The sequence below is a fragment of the Microtus pennsylvanicus genome, chromosome 5, assembly GCF_037038515.1.
Source record: "Microtus pennsylvanicus isolate mMicPen1 chromosome 5, mMicPen1.hap1, whole genome shotgun sequence".
Classification (NCBI taxonomy): domain Eukaryota; kingdom Metazoa; phylum Chordata; class Mammalia; order Rodentia; family Cricetidae; genus Microtus; species Microtus pennsylvanicus.
The window spans coordinates 7,539,643-7,557,056 of NC_134583.1; the positions used below are offsets into that span (position 1 = coordinate 7,539,643).

A 17,414-nucleotide genomic window follows, 5' to 3' on the forward strand; every position below is an offset into this window, starting at 1 on the left:
GGTTTCCCACCTGCCGGGCGGAGAGACAGCTGCGTTAATAAAATAAGGGGGCCTGATAGGGGAGCTGCATGCACCTTGCAGGAGGTGCTGCAGGTAGCAATGCTGGTGGCATGAGCTGGGGCAGGGGCGAGGGGTTTAGAAATGGAAACCGCCCAGACAAGATGTGGCATTGATGATGCACAAAAATGGAAGACTCTCCTAGTGAATAAAGGATCTTTTATTTGTGAGGGTACTCAAATATCACATCCAAGAGAAGGTCTTGATCCTTTTGCGTGCTGAGATCACATTCCTAGGCCACCATTCCTTTCCCAAGCTACCGAGGGATAGCTCTTTCCTTTATTTCTTCCTGATCACTTCTAGTGTCCATCCATAAGGAATATTGTGCTTCAGTTTTCTGGGATCTTCCCCAGTCTGTGTCCGTACTGTGACAGCTGAGAACAGAGGCAACCGTCCAGGAGACGTGTGTGGGTGAGGGGCAACCTGCGGTAGCTGGGTAGTGGTGCTGGAGATGCGGAAGATGCGTACTGTGTTTACAGTTGCTCCTTTGTGCGACTGAAACAGTACTTTCTATGCCTGGCAAATAGCATGTCTGAACGAATTAATAATCTGTTTCAAACATATAATCACATGTTAATCTTCCCCTTTCTTTGGCTCCAACCACTGTGAGAGACCAGAGGGCAACACAAAGAGGCTGGGGAAGGGGAGAGAAAGGGACATGAAGAGTCGAGGGGTGGCCGGTTTCTTTCTAACCGTTTGCAGCTGTCAGCTTGTTTGGGGCCTTTTTTTTTCTTTTTAGGCAGAGGAACAAAGTCCTGCTCCACTCAGTTGTTTTCTTTGGCAGAGCCAACAGACACTTTCTCGAGGCGCACATCAAGATAATACAAAACATCTGCTCAGAGAGCTCCGTCCGCCTGAGCATCCTGGAGAACGGGCGGCTTCTGCGGATGAGAATGGGCAATGTGGCTGGGTGGGAAGAGCAAGCGAGTAAACAAAGAGGAGGGGATGCAAAGTCTTAAGAAACATCTGTGCTCGTTTCTCCGCCTCCTCGTGATCCAACGGCATTGTGTCTTGCAAGAATTCTGGAAATGGTGTGTTCTCAGTGCTGCTGCCAGAAGAAGTCTGTTTTCTTTTCTCACGTGTGTGGGATATTCTTTTTCTTCGTGAGCTATTAAGAATGGGTGATTTTTATGACTTGTGGAGGGATTTTCATACGCACACTTCTATTGCTGGACTCCAAAGACAAAAAGGACAGCACAAATGCCCTCAAACCTGCATGGTGGCTTCGAGGAGAAAGGTGGACGTTTCTAGTTGTGACTGACAAGAGATTGGGGTCCCAGAAGGTTCAACTGGGGCATTAGGTTTCATGACAAGCTTCTTGGACAGTTCGCATGGTGCGCCCCCATATCAGTTTTCTTCCAAACTGGCTTTTCAGAAAAAGCTTTGTTGTTGGGGAAAGAGCATCTTCACCTGTCCTGGTTCATTTGCCTCCCTTGATAGCATCTGAACTGTGACAAGGAGGAGCTGGCTATAGCAATAGGACCACCTGGCACCATCACCGTGGGCCTTCTCTGTGTCTGCCTGCTCTGAGCTTCATCCACACATGGCAGGGTCACCATCCCTCTGCTAAGGATCCTGAGTCTCCTGGGAGTTAGAATAGCAGCCTGCCCCGGGTGAACAGCATGAAGATTTCCACAGCTGGAATCTGACGCAGCAACGATCCATGTCCAAGCCAGATGTTTAGCCAGTGCCCTAGCCCTGACACTTAGGTTCGGAGAAGTAAATAAAAGTCAGGCTACCGTATTCCACCTTCATCTTCTATCAAGTTTGCTTCTTTGATCCTGCCATTTGGACGGGATCAAAGGAGCTGTGAGGACTTGGTGAAGCTTACCCGCAGGGTGGAAAGCAATGGTCTCTAGAATTTGCACACTTGAGCTCAGACCCCTTTCGTCTCAAGTCCTGGAAGCTCTGGAAGCCCTGAGTTGGTCCTGTCCCTTCCCAAGCTTTGACACCATTGTCAGGTATGACAGAGGAGCTCCATCCTGTCCGGAGAGAAATCTAAACAGCTTGTTCATAGCCATCCTGCCCAGGCTCTATGCTGGGCAATAATGAATCATCTGTGGGGGAGACTGACACAGCCCCTATCTTTATGTAAGGCATAGTCCCAAAGCAGGATTCTTAATAACTGTGCTATGGTCTGTGACCTGCACAAGAAGACCTCAGGAGAAAGAGAGCAGATACCGTAAGGAAGAACAGTCATTGTCTAGGTGTCTACAAGGGCTGAGGAATCAACAGGTTGCTTGTGGAACTTATGATATTTGGAGAGAGTTCTCTAAAGTCTGCAGAGACAGGTTCTCCTGCTCTGTTCCTCCAGAACCCAGGTTTCACCCCACCGCTGGACCACAGCCACAGCCTCACTGCCAAGCGTTGACTTTTCTCACCAGGGGAAAGAATGAACATCTCAAAGCTCTGAAACTGCCCCTTTAGGTCTTGTCCAGCTTTGAACCCTTTGTCAGTCTTTTGTCTTCTCTGAAGCGCTCTCTCCTCTCTCTCCTTCTCCCTCCCTCTCCCTCTCCCTCTCCCTCCCCCCCCCCTCTCTCTCTCTCTCTCTCTCTCTCATCTATAAAAGAGGGATCACACAAGCCATGATTTGTTTTTCTTTAGAAGAGTCTGAAAAGGAACTATTCATGGGCGTTTGAGGCTCTAGTAGCAGGAAGGTAGAGGAAAGAAAAAGCAAGCAAGAAAAAAATGGGTTAAAACTCAGAATTTCCTGGAATTTTTATTTAATTTTCTTTGGGAGAAAAGAGATTTACTAAGTCAGAGATGAAAGGGAAGTCTGCACACAGAGGCCCTTGAGAAGTTACAATCTGTGCTAGGTTTAGCTCTCTCGCTGATTGTGGCCTGGAGATCAGACGTTGTGGTTAGACAATTCATAAACCCAGCAGGGCTTCGTTTGGATGCTGACTCCTGACAGAGTACCAAGACCTCTGGATCAGCAGCCAGGGCTGCAGAGCTGTCTTGTCAGCACCCAGCCCTTAGACCCACCTCACTCTTGCTCTGGTTCCCTGGCCTGCCTGCCTCCTTCCCAGCCTGGAACAGAGTCCTGCTGCCTCCTGAGTGAGTGCCTTGGATCCTGACCTCTGCCCTGACATGTTTCCTCCTCTCTTTCTGGAATCTGAGTTCATCCTAGCCCTACTTTAGGTTCACTAATTCTGCTTCAGTACTGGTCCATTTGTGAAGGCTACGGCACACCACATGACCAAAGGTCATCCATCACAGGACCCAAGGTCATCCAAGTGCTGGGTTTTTTTCTGTCACTTCTTTGTAGGTCACTCATCTGAGTATGTTCTCTTTTTGGAATCCTAAAATTTCCTGGCTTTAATCGGAGAGTCACAGGATGTGAGATAGACTTAGTTATCAGCTGTAAGTCACTGAGAGATCTGCCAGTCATCTTTCTCATTTTCTATCTCAATTCTTATCTACCTGTTCAGAATGATTGTCACACATTTGGCTGGGTTATCATAACTCCAAACCCCTAAGACATGCGTCTGCTGCAGTGGAGACTGCTGGTGAACCCTGTCCTAAGACATGCATCTGCTGCAGCAGAGACTGCTGGTGAGCCCTGTCCTAAGACATGCATCTGCTGCAGTGGAGACTGTTGGTGAACACTGTCAATATACCTTTTTGATTGAGTGCAGTGACTGAAGTTTTCTTTTACCAGCTGGAAACCTTGATCGAAAGAATAATAGAGTTAATGATTAAGAAAAGGGAATTTCAAATTCTTTCTTCCTCCCCTACAGGCTTGACAGTGTTCTTCATTACAAAGTTCTCCCTTCTTTCAGAAACAGCACGCAGCATCCCATGTCAAAACTATACCATGACTGGCAAAAAAGCTCCCATTTCTACTGTGGGCCTTCCCCTCTCTAAAACAGGAAGTGCTGAATTCACATATTACTGAAATAAGACCATTATTCTTTCTTGATCTGTTTTGGTTGATACATTCCCTGCCTCCCTTGTGCCAGAGACTTTAAAAAGTAGAACTGAAGTATGAAATACTTCCACCGTTTGTAGAACTAGTCCCTAGGCAAGACATACACATGAAAAGCTTATGGAAAATATGCAGCGTAGTTAATGATTAAGAAAAAGGAATCTCAAGTTCTTTCTTCCTACCCTACAGACTAGACAAACTTGGTCTACATTACAAAGTTCTCCATTCTTCCAAAACCACCCTCCCTGTTGGCAACTAAGTATCCATTGCTGACCTGTTTCTGGGACGGCATCTCCTGATGCCGTGGACTTCTCCCTGCCCTGCCCTCTCCATCACCCGCCTTGTTTGCTTGTTTGTGCCCTTGTGCTGCTGAAGAGTAAATTTCAAATACTTCATTATGTTGGGCTGTTGAGTGGTATGTCTCCTACGGGTCTCAATGCAAGTTAAACTGCAAAGGTACCTGTACTTTGGGTTTTAGAATTTGGCCGATTTGAGATCCCAGCCCCACTGTTGTGTGAAACTATAGCCCATACTTCAGAGCCTCTGCGTTACTCATCTGTGAAATGGGAATAATTAAACTATCTTACAGGGAATGATGGCTTATTCAGTCTCCTGCAGCTTCCCTCACTTGTCTTAGAGGAAATCCAGGCATATCTGTAGGACACTCTTTGGAAGATTCTGTGCTCTCTCGGTATTCAGTGGCAGTTTAGTGGCCCTATTTCACCAGAGAAAGCTCTAAAACCCAAGTAGCTGCCCCCACCCTGTCTTTGCCCTGGGTTTGCCTCATCCCTGGATCCTAGCACCTGTTGCCACATCGATTAGCCACCACACTGCACCCACATTCTCCCTGAGTTTGTTCAATGCATTGACTTTGACTTTCAAGAAGAGCTAGTTCCAGGACAGGCTCCAAAACCACAGAGAAACCCTGTCTCGAAAAACAAAAAGACCCTTCCTAGTGTCTTCATACATCTTTCTTTCTGTTCCTCTAGGGGTGCCCTTCCCAAAGAACTTCCTTCAGATCTGCAAGAAGATCCTGTGCCGCCTGTTTCGGGTCTTCGTCCACGTCTACATCCACCACTTTGACCGGGTCATTGTGATGGGGGCAGAGGCGCATGTCAACACCTGCTACAAACACTTCTATTACTTCGTCACAGAAATGAACCTCATAGACCGCAAAGAGCTAGAGCCCTTGGTAAGTGTCTCGGAAGTATGGCACCATACATGAGAGCTACGGAAAGCGGAGGGGGGGATAGGAGGGAGTTGCAGAATTAGACAGCGTTCAGTGGCCAGCAAAGGGCCAGGGTGCATCAAAATGTCTATTGCAACCACGTAAATGTCGGAAGTTGCTCTCCAGGTGGTGATAATGTGTTGATATTATTCCTATATAATGATTTGGGCCAAGGAAGCTAGATTTAATACTCAACTCTAAAATCATAGAGACACTTTAATTTTCTTTTGGTTTTTGGTTTGTTTGTTTGTTTTAAGATTTATGTATTCATTATGTATACAGTGTTCTGTCTGCATGTATACCTGCAGGCCAGAAGAGGGCGTCAGATCTCATTACAGATGCTTGTGAGCCACTATGTGGTTGCTGGGAATTGAACTCAGGACCTTTAGAAGAGCAGCCAGTGCTTTTAACTAGCTGCTAAGCCATCTCTCAAACCCCCTGGTTTTGGGTTTTTTCAAGGCAAGGTCTCTCTATGTAGCCCTGGCTGTCCTAGAACTCTTGAGCTGTAGACCAGGCTAGCCTCGAACTCATAGATTCACCTGTCTCTGCCTCCTCCCAAGTGCTAGGATTAAAGGCATATACTACCACCACCCAACTGAGCCACTATGGTCTGTCACTACTAGTGACAGTGATGTTCAGGAACATTACTTTCTTTAGTCAGTAAATGAGCATTGAACACCCGCTGCCTGTCGGCTGCTGGGCACACAAAGTCAGACACCGAGAGAAGCAAATCCTAAGGAAGAGTTCTGTGTCACAGGGAATTTGCTCCTTATCCCAATTTCCCTGGGGTGAAGCCATCGGTGGGTGGATCATTTGCGATTAAGAACATGAGAGATTAAGCTAGCTTTGTAATATGGATGAGTGGAGTCTGCTTTCATTCTATTGTTTTTAAAAGAGATTTATTTTTGTTTTGTGTATGCGTGTTTCGCTTGCATATATACTTGTGCACTGTGTGTGCATGGAGTGCCTGCCTGTGGAGGCCAGAGAAGGGTCGCAAATCCCCTGGAACTGGAGTTACAGGTGGTTGTGAGTTGCCACGTGGGTGCTGGGAATCCAACCTGAGTCCTGAAAGAGCGACAGGTGCTTTTAACCACTGAGCTATCCCTCTGTGCCCTGTGTTTATTTTCTTCAAAAGTACCTTTCACCGTTGGCTTTAGCAAGGACCTTCGAAACCTTTGTGACAGGTTTACTTTAATGTGGATGCTGGCCTCACAGGTAGCCCGAGTGACACTAGTGAGTTCCTCCCTACCCAGCAGGATACATTGCTTTATATTAAAATCATGTTTTTTTTTTCTTGACAGAGTTAAAAATGTAGCTTTGCTAAATATAGTTGGCAAAACAAGCTTTATCCGAGTCTTTTTGAATGTTGACCAAAAGAGCCCAGGTGTCTGCTCTCCTCTTTCCCCTCTTTCTTTGTCTGCACAATTGAAGTGATGTTTTATTATTATTTGGGTATCTGAGATCAACAGCTCACATGACTATGCCCAGAAAGATACTGTGTTATATTCACATAGCCTCCTAATAAGAGCTGAGCCCAACTGTGCAGGGAAGCGGCAGATGGGGTGGAACCAGAGCGGGCAGACAAACTGCTGTAAGGTATACTCATTTGAAGGATCTCAGCAGCCTCGGCACGCAGGCCGTTCAGTCCACCTGTTACTTGTCCTGCAGTCATTGGTCTGACAGCCTAATGTGGGCGGTACTTGGCTGTGGGCTCTAGACTGGCTGGTTTATATTGGGTGTGTGTGTGTGTGTGTGTGTGTGTGTGTGTGTGTGTGTGTGTGTGTACATACACAACTGTGAGTCAACAGTTTGCTTTCTCAGGTATTAACTAGTGGGAGGGGACGGGGGGGTCCCTTTCGGTCATCAAGATCCCAGGGATTAAAGAAGCAAAATACAAAAATAAAATAAAGATTAAAAATGAAAGACATATTAGCTCTACATGTGGTGTATCTATATCTAGTAAAGAAAATGGTGGTCGATCTTCTGTTATGAATTAGGAGTCTAATTCATGGTCTAGAATTACACCCCGGAATACACACCAAACCGTTTACTTTGCATGCAGTTGAGATGTCCCTCACGTTGTTGGTTAGTTGGTTAAAGAATAGGTGGTCGTCTTCACTTTCTTTCCATTGGGTTCTCAGGAAACTTTTGGGACAACCACCAAGTGATCTCTGAGCATTGCTGTAGGACTCCTGTGAAAATAAGGCTAAAGGCGTTGATGGTGGGTTTGCTAGTTTGTTCAGTATCGAGACTGCTGGGCGTAAATAACCAGCCCGAGAGTAAAAGGTTGTGCAAACAACTCGGGAGTGTGAGCGCTGGAAACTGTTGATAAAGCTAATCTCAGAAAATGTCAAGGACGTGGAAAGAGAGGGGCTTATGAGGAAAGAGACACGAAAGCAGCTGCGGCTGGGCCACAGAGTCGAGGTCCCAATGGGACCACACCCGGGTAGACAGGAACAAGTCCCCAGAGGCCACCAGAAGTAAGAGTGCTGCCAGACACCCTTTCGGTGTTGCTGAGTTAACAGACAGACGTTAGATGGACAGGGCTGAGCGTCACAGGGCTGAGCGTCAAGGTCTCCCTTGTGCACAGAAGCATAAAGGCTACTGTGGGGGAAATCAGCAAGGAGAGAAAGCCTTTCTCCGCCGTCTAAATTCTCTCCGTTGTATTCTGTTCCTGAAGAAAGGCCCCAGGAGCTGGAGAACCTGGTAGTGCCAGGAGCCGCCTTGCAGCCTCCCAGCCAGACTCTAAACAAGTCAGTATTCTAGAAAGAACTTGTTTGGGGACCTGGGATAAAAAACATGATTGTCCTCACTGGGAGTTGTCAGTAGTAGAAGTGAGAAGAGAAGTAGCGGGTGCCCCCCCCCAAGTTTGTACTTCTTTAACGGGCACTTAAAATTGTTTTCTTCCCACATTTCTCTTTTTGTTGGTCATTGCGACAGGAAGTTTAATTGTAATAAGCAGCAGTAGTAAGTAGTCTTTAAAAAAATTATGTGAAATTATGTGTTTATACAAACTCAAACTTGTAAATCACAGGACTGGATACTGTGAATGTTTATGAGCCTAGTGATCACGTGATGGCCAGGTGTGGTGATGCATGGCTGTAATCCCAACACTCGAGACGTATCCTCAGGAGGATTGCTGCAATTCTGAGTCTACATGGTCAGTTCCAGGCCAATCAAGGCACTGTAGAGAGAACCTGTTCCCAAAATAGCAACAACGGGGGCTGGCGAGGTGACTCTGCTGTTAGAGCCCTGGCCGCTCTTCCAGAGGACCGGGTTTGATTTCTAGCACCTTCGCGGCAGTTCACAGCTGTCTGCAACACCAGTTCTGGGAAATTCGACAACCTCTTCTGGCTTTTGTGGGCACTAAATATACACACGGTGCACAGACATCTATGCGGGGGAAGAACCCATACACATAGAATAAAATAATCTTAAGAACCCACAACAACTATATGGTTCCAGGCTCAATTGCTGGGCAGATCACTAAGAGTGTTAAACCTGTGGGTTGGCACTGATGGCATTGTGTTCGTTGATGTTGCTGGAATTACCTGGCTCTACGTCTAATGTTGCAGAATTGCAAAGTGCGTATTATAATCAGAGTTAGCATACCAAATCAATACACTTCAATTAGTACAGTATTTTCTTACACTTATTTATTGTGGGGGAGTGTGCTTGTGTTTAGACGTGTGTTAGTGTTTGTACACGCAGCTGCACACACGTGCACACATATGTGGGGACAGAGAACAACCGTGGCAGTCAGTTCTCTCCTTTCATCATGGCTCCCAGGATCAGGACATCTAGCTTGCTGGCAGAGGCCTTTACTCATTGAAACACTCACTGCCCCCAAATCTGTGTACTTTTATTTTGGATAGTCCAGCTACTCTATATGGTCAAAGCAAATTGTTGAGATATTATGGTTTATATAAAAGAGAGGTGTGTTTGGGGGACACTTAAACAAAGCCTAGAAAATATGCAATCACGAGTATCTTCTGCATCCCCAGAAGATGAATAACCAGGACTTTGTCTTCAAATTCTGGTCGTGCATTCTTCAGAGTGTAGGGCAGCAAGAGGTCAAAGGACAGCATTTGTTCAGCCAATTTCCTTCAAAACAGCAGCGTTCCCAGAAGTCCTCCACCGTCAGTGGGCCATTGCTGGAGTCAGGCTTAGCATTTCACAGGGGGGGATCTTGGAGCCTCACCTGGGTCTTCCCATCTCCCATGTATGGGCACAGCCTTTCGTGTCAAGAGTCAGCCGATTGCACTGGAGCAGTGCCAGCTGAGCATCTAGCACATGGCTTCTGTGGAGGGTCCGGGACCTCACAAGGGTAGGACACTCAGAATCACACACAGCCAGCGTAAGACCCAACCCCAGGGCTCAAACCCCAAACCTTCGCTTACTAACTTGTAATCTTTAACAAGACACTCAGTTTTTGAAACCATCATTTCCTCATTCACGGAGTCACCATAATGGAATTACAAAAATTAAAGATCAGGCACACACAGTCAGTACTTAAGAAATGTTAGCTATTAAGTCAGATAATGAATTTACAGTAATTAGTACTCAGTAAGTAGAACAACCCTGCTTCTCCCTTCCCTGATTCTCGTGACTTTTCATCCATTTTAGTGATTCCTTAGTGATTTAGTGATTGCCTCAGAGCAAACATAGTTAGCTGTCTTTGTGTCTGTATCTTCCTTGGGTTGTCAGTCCTGTGAGGACAGCTACTAAATAAAATATAGTCCTGAATTGCCCATGCTTGGTACATAATAAATACATGAAATGTTTCTTGGTTTTTGTCTGTAATTTGGGAAGAGTCGTTTAAGGATGAAGTACCTCTGTTACGAAAGATTACATATAGCCATTCCTCCCTGGTACCACCTTATTTCATAATTGCCACTTAACACATTTATGGGGACTAAAGCTTCATCCTAACTGATTTATAATAGAGAATAAAAGCAAATTAAGATGCAGAGCCATGAAGGGTTTAAACTATAGACCTGACAGAATAAAATGGGGCTACAACACCTCGACATTCTCTGCCCAGATTACAGGTGAACTCACCTGGGAAATGTTGAATGCTCTCATCCCGCCTCAGTGTCCTGGTGCCCCAGACCCCAGGTAGCCGGCCCTCTCTATCCGAGTGCTTGAAGTCCTGGGAAAACCTTGGTCTGCAGTGAACTGGGACAGTTGTTCAACCTGTCAGGCTCTGAGTAGGAAATCAATTTGGAATTTTGACACTGGGAAGAGGTCGCTTTGGCCAGACTAGTGAAGGCCATTAGGACTTTCCGCCTCCAGAGCCTGCCTGATGGCCCCAGCTGAGACCTAACCGAGCCCCTCAGCCAGCCAGCAGCCTGGGAACCCAGAGAAATACATGCCATTCTGCTTGCTGTCCAGCAGGGAGGGGATGGCTGGCGGGATGACAAGATAATCCATTTCTCATCTGAAGATGACCGAATTCAAGCAAGTTCACAGTTGTAGGAGAGGAAGCTTAAATGGTGCTGGTAATTGGGAAATGGGTCAGGCCTTGATTGGACAAGGAGGTTGCCATTGGCCCTGGCTGCCCTGGGAGTCAGCTGATAGAATTGATCTAATCAGAATTATCATTAGCAAGCAAGAAGAGCCGAGCACAGGGTTTTGATGGCAGTTCACTAAAAACAAAAGCAAACTCAAAGAGGGCTGTTAGCGCTGTGCTAACTGTGAATGAAGAGCTGACGGGGCTCCTGTGAGAGGCTGGTGACAGGCAGGAGGGTGTTAGTTCATCCCAATGTGCCTGCCGACCCCTGAATGACCTGACCCAAGCAAGGCCCTTCAGGTCATTCACTGGGACTCCTTATCTCTGACATTAAAGTGCCTCCTGGAGGTGCAGGCCATAAAAGCAAAGGTTACTCCAGCTGCTGGGGCCAGGAGACCTCCAGTTATCAGGAGGGTGGTTCACACACGCTGTGCACCGTAATCTCCCCGGGGTGGTGTTTTGAAATGGGTGTCTAAGAGCCTGATCCTGGCTGCATGAATTACAATAATTGTCGAAATGAGGACTTGGTTTCAGACTCCATTGTATACAGGTGTCAGCTGAAGATCTTGCTAAAGCACACCTTCTGTGGGTCTGACAGGATGGGACCTGAGAGGGCCCATGGGGAGGCTGCAGGACAGTTGGCAGAAGCTGGTTCTCTACTTCTACGATCTGGGGGTTCGGAGATCAAACTCAGGCTGGCAGGCTTGGTAGCAGGTACCTCCACCTGCTGAGTCATCTCACCAGCCCCTCTGCTGAGCTATTCTATGTATTATTTCATCTCTTCACCCTTTACCTCAGACAGGAGAACATGTGGTCCCATGCTTCACCATCCCTCATTACTGACATTGAGTTTACACAGAGGCTCATGGCTCAGTCCGTCCTCATTATGTAGATACCTGTTACCTAACAACTGTTCGTAGTTTTCAGCACCCAAACTACCGCTTTAACATGGGAGCTTTAAAAAATAATGTAAGGACCAAAGTTGTAGAAAGCCTTGTCTCGGGAAGTGGGTCTCATGGGAACCCACTCAGGGACTGACCCTGTTCCCCTAGGAGGTGGCCAGGTCAAGCTTGCACTCCCCCTGGAGAAACCTGGCTGGGTCCAGTAGCCAAGGTTGACCTGCAACCCAAGATCAGGTCAGCAGAGTGAAGAGCAGCAGAGCCTTTGGCATGAGCCAAGCGCTGCCTGAAGAGCCATTGTGGGGCTTCTCAAAGGATCCATTCTTTCCGAGCATCATCTGGGCAGAAGCCTCCAGACAGCCGCGTGTCAGGCGGTTCCGGGACTTTCAGCCGAATGGCTCAACCTTGGACACAGCCAGTGCAGAAGAGAGAGCTGCAGCCTGCAGAGAGACATTTCCACTCTCGTGTTACCTCATGACTTGTGCGACCCTGGGTGAGGCTTGTAATGCCTCTGGGTCTCAGTTTCCCCATTTTCAAAGGGCATCAACTCTAGAGTGGCCTAGGCTTGATGGGCTGAGATTCTGATCTTTGGCATTGTGTCCCACCAGGCTTGCCATCTCTTGTCCAAGATGACCTTCCCTCTTTGTTTAGAGAGGCCTTCCTGCCCTGAAGCTCATCATGACAACAAAGAGATGTGCTTGGCCCATAGAAAAGCTGAGTCTGCCTTCATGAGACTTTGCTAATTCAGATGATGCACTGTGTCCATGGATTCATGCAGGGGAGAGAGTGTGTGTCTACAGGGTAACATCAGCGTGTTCACAGCAGCCTAAGTACCCCAAGGTGAGCCAGAGTGCCTATGAAGGATTATTTTAGGAGCTTTGGCAGATTTATTTAAGTGTGTCTTTGAAAAATAGCAACGAATTATTGCTAACTAATTGAAATTGTGTAGAATCAGTCACACATCTTTGCTAGAGCAAAGACTGATGTCCAGGAGTTTTAGGTTCCGGTTTGTAGGATGTAGGTGGTTGGGGGTGGGGTGGGGAAGTATCACATTGTTTCATTGTTTTGTTTTTAATCGAATCAAAGGTGAGATGTGGTCTGATTTATTTTACAACCTAAATTATTTTGTTAGAGTTTAAATGATGCCAACTGAAGACTTACCAGCACATAGTATTCAACAATGAAAACAGGATCTGAAGCCGTACTCCGGAATCACTAATAATCATATGTCCATAAAGAAGAAGGCAATACAGCAAAAAGTGCAGTGGTTCTCTCGTTATTTGCTTTGAAAGACTTGGGTTTGGCTTTGAAGGAGATTTTTGTTTCTGGTTTTGAGGCAGGGTCTTGCTATGCAGCCTAGGCTGACCGCAAACCTGGGTTTCCCTGCCTCAGCCCATCAGGTACTGAAGCGATCAGTGTAGGCCCCAGTCAGCAACTGTGGTTTTCTCTTAGTAGAACTACAGAAGGAGCTTTCTTATACGTAACTCCTCAGGTTTTCCAGGCTTTCTATCACAAACATGATTCACTTATGTATCAGAATAAAAAAATCAAGATTTATGCCATTAAGACCTCAGCACCAAAGACCAAAGCTTCACCCAGCCTCGGTGCCAGGACCAAGAACGGAGTTGGCCTCTCTCCTGGCTGGCCACTAACGTTAATTAAAACTAAATGAAAATAAAAGTTTCAGATTCCTCCACTTGCTCTGAAAAGACCTCTGTTGTTGTTTTCCAAATTCAAGTTGTAAAGAGAACAAACGGGGATTTGTTGAAAACAATTCATCCGAATCATGGTTCGACCTCTACAAAGCTTATCAGATTTCAGCATAAGTGTATGGACAACAGCTACAGAAAATCTTGCTGAAATTATTCTTTGTTGCTATTAATTCTTACCCCTCTCTACTAAATATTAACAAAACACAAAACCAGGAGTGACTAAGGAAGCTGTCTCTACCCTGGTATCAATCAGATTCGTGTTTTATATTTTCCTTTCCTACCTGCGGGAGCCGTACCTGGCCTGATTCACGGTACCTCAAATCTCGGATTAGCACATCCTTGGTATGGAGGATGATATTCTAATCACAGCACATTCTCCGTATTTAACCTTTTGGCTTAAAATATAAAATAAAAATATTTTAAACACTAATACATTCCTGTAACTACTTCTGTTTTAGCTTGTGGTTTCTTCTGCTTCCCAGCTGCCAGTGATATTCCAGGTCTGTAGGCCTACTCGGTTCATGATAGCAGCCTGGCAGTGTCTGGAATCACGTGCCCCACTACCACTGTTCTCTGGAGGGAAATGGGTCAACAACTACTTTTGGTTTGTACTAGGGAAGGGTACTTTCTACACCACTCAGTAAACGTGGATCAACGGGTTTATATTGAAAATCAAGGGTCCCTTTCTCCTAGGAACTACCTAGGAGGTTTCATCTCGGTTCCACTGTGACTATTGCAGCATCTCCCAAAGTATATTTCGCAGAAGCTGCTCGATCTAAGGGATGCCAAATGGAGGTTCCATGGTGAACAGTAGGAAACTGTTTGCAGAGCTGGCCGACTTTCTTTAATGCACAAATATGCATGCTCGGTACAGAACAATTTGTGGGTATACATCTCCATGGAGACCCTGTGTGGAATACTAACTCCAGTGTCTTATGTGATCTAACTTCTACTGAATATCTGCTAATAAGCTTTATAAACAAACCGACAGCCGCATGTCCGCCACCAAGTCGAGTGCAGAGTAATAATTAAACAAGATATATCTTTATTTAAGAAAAATCTCAGGGTGGGCTTGTTGGCTTCTTGGTGTTTTTCAGTTAGAGCCTCACTCTACACTTCAGTCTGACCTAGAACTCATGGTCTTTCTGCCTCTGCCTCTTGAATACTAGGATCATGCATCTAACTTGCCCGGGTTTCCTTTCTATTGCTGTGATAAAACACGGACCCAAAGCAACTTAGGAAGAAAAGGGTGTATTTCCATTTATACTTCCTAGTAAGTGTCCAGCACTGAGGGAAGTCAGGGCAAGAATTCAAAGCAGGAACCTGGAAGCAAGAAACAAGAGACCGTGTCAGAATGTGACTCCCTGGCTCATGCTTAGCTGGCTTTTTGATACAGCCCAGTCCCACCTGCCTAGGGATGGTGCTGCCCACAGTGGACTGGGCCCTCCTGTGTCAATTATTAATCAAGATAGCTCTTCACAAACATGGGCCACAGGCCAGTCAGATCTGAGCGATATCTCAGTTGAGACTGACAGGTCCCGGGTGCCTTTTGAATGTGTCAGGTTGACAATAGAAACTAACCAGGATGAGCTAGAAGTTCATGATTTTAAAGAGCAATGCTCTTTAGGTGTCGTCACCACCACAGTAGTCACCAGCCACTGGTGACTTTAGCTAAAATTAAATGAAAGAGTTAAAAATAAATCCTTGCTCGTAACACCCTCATTTCAAGAGATCCGAGGTCACATGTGTGCAGTGACTCTGGCCGTGACTGTCCCAGCGGTGAAACAGTCTGTCTGGCATCACTGACTCGGAGCTTCTGTCCTCAAGACTAACATCCTACAGCACACTATTACCCCCTCCCTACTCAGTGGCTTTCCGATGTCCCCAGAACTGGCCTTAGGCTGCAGCAGGGAGCCGTTTCCATTTAGTTCCAAAGCTCCTAATACTGTCTGTTTTTGCTCAGTTACTTCTCTCCAGTTTGTAGATAAAACTCAAAACCACGTGCTCAGCATTTCTCCCTGGGTCTTCCATCAAATCCCCCTTGTCAGAGAAGTGCTCAAAATAGTAGGAGTACTATTGGTTTCTGGGACATCAAACAGTTACTGCTTCTCTTTTCTTTTCTATTTTCTTTTCCTTTTCTGTGTTGTTTGGTGTTGGAAATTGCTGCAGACGTCAGTCACAGCGGGGATTAATTCATCATCTTCAACATTTATATGAAGACGGGATAGGCGGTGTGGCTCAGTGCCCATACCCAAGCCTGCCAAATGCTGGCTTCTCTGTGTGATCGGCACTGGTTCAAATTTCCCAGCCAGATAAGACTAGATTCCTTGGCTTGAAAAAGTGTCAAGTGAATATCAACTCGGGACTTGCATGAGGAAAGGTTTCACTTATGGAAATGTAACTCTGGGTCATCACTCGTCAGTTGTCTGCTCCACTGTAATAAAAACATGAAGATAAGATTACAGAAAGTCCCTAACCTAGGGACTATCGTGGGTCCCCCTGTGAGATGTGAGGACCTCTTCCCATGAAGTCATATTTCACATAAAGGTCAAATATACAGTTAAACCATTGCATAGGACCGGAACGTGGTACTAACCGATATTAGCCATCCACATTAGTACGAAGAGATTCCCATAACATTGGGACTTTGAGTGTAACTAGAAACATAAACAAAGATAAATGCATGCGGTTGGATTTGGATGAAGAAAGAGATGTGTGGATCACTCCACATGCCTTTACCTGTGACTTGTTGTACATGCAAGTCCCTCAGGATCCATGTCCTGTTCGTTCTGCAGGTCTTGGTTTAATTGTTACTTCCCTGGGAACAACTGTTCTTCCCCTATATAGAGCAACCAAGACAAAAGCCACCGTGGGTTGGTGTCAGCGATGAGAAAGTGGCCTGTGCACCCTTTGCTGCCCAACAGTGAATTATGAAGGCCAGCTCACACTTAAGCCCTATCACTTAAAGAGAGGAATTTCAGATAAGTTTTTAAACTATCGCATTTCTTAAGCCGGTGATGTCTGCTTTTGACCCCTACCTTTCCTTTTCTTCTCCCATCCAGCGCATTGCTTTGGAAATCCTCCAGCTCAGTTAGAACTCCCGTTATCTCCCTGTAGTCTCTGCTGTCTCGCTTCCCATTTATTCCGCAGTAACCTGCTTTATGTTCCAGAATGCTGTGCTTCCTACTGACGTAGGGTCCTGCCGGCCTGCATGCTTACCTGTGAAGCCCAAGAGGCAGTGGATGTTAGGGAAATTCGCTGGTGGTAATTCATGCTTATCAGTAGATCTCCCCCCACACACACAGGGTTTCTCCGTAGCTTTTGGTTCCTGTCCTGGAACTAGCTCTTCTAGACCAGGCTGGCCTCGAACTCACAGAGATCCGCCTGCCTCTGCCTCCCGGGTGCTGGGATTAAAGGCGTGCGCCACCAAGGCCCGGCTTTATCAGTAGATCTTTAAACTGTTGTGCGGAGCGAAAGAAACCAGACACCAAAAGGGCGTGCAGTTTGAGTCCATTTACATAAGACTCCAGAACAGGCTGACACAGAGCATTGGGTCTCAGATCAGTGGTTGGCTGGGGCCACAGCTGGGGCCAGTGGTTTGACTGCATAGACATAACAGAATGTTCAAGAATGATGGAAATGTTTTAATTGTGGCATGGCTGCATGTTTATAGGGAACAAACATCTGTCTAAACTCATCACACTGTGTGTTTAAATAGAAGCATTTTACTGCAGATAAAACAGGCCTGAATCAATTTTACTTTAAGAATATACTCGGTAAACGCGTCCAACTTGTTTTTTAAAAGTTCAGTCTTCACAAGAATGATGTTTTGACAGGAAAAACTTATCTCCAAGGGACAATTAGGAAACCTCCAGTTTTGGGCTCGTTATAATAACAAAAATGGTTTATGTGTTAGCCAAAGACTAGAGGACCCCTCTGGCAATGAAGTTTCCATTGTTGTTCAGCTTCAGGCTCTCATGTAAATGTATAGTTTAGAGCAAAAACAGACACCATGGACAGGTCCTGTGGCTCCTGGCTGGAAAGGCCTCTGTGGGCAGTTTCAGGGGATGCTAAACTC

At 46.1% G+C, this 17,414-nt stretch overlaps 1 protein-coding gene across 1 annotated transcript in view; it reads left to right on the forward strand.

Moving 5' to 3' along the window:
* Mob3b (MOB kinase activator 3B) overlaps window positions 1-17,414 on the forward strand; it is a 181,204-nt gene that overhangs the window by 134,493 nt on the left and 29,297 nt on the right. The window contains exon 3 of the mRNA XM_075971217.1: window positions 4,975-5,177. Coding sequence (XP_075827332.1) covers window positions 4,975-5,177 — 203 coding nt within the window. The remainder of the gene's footprint in view (window positions 1-4,974; window positions 5,178-17,414) is intronic.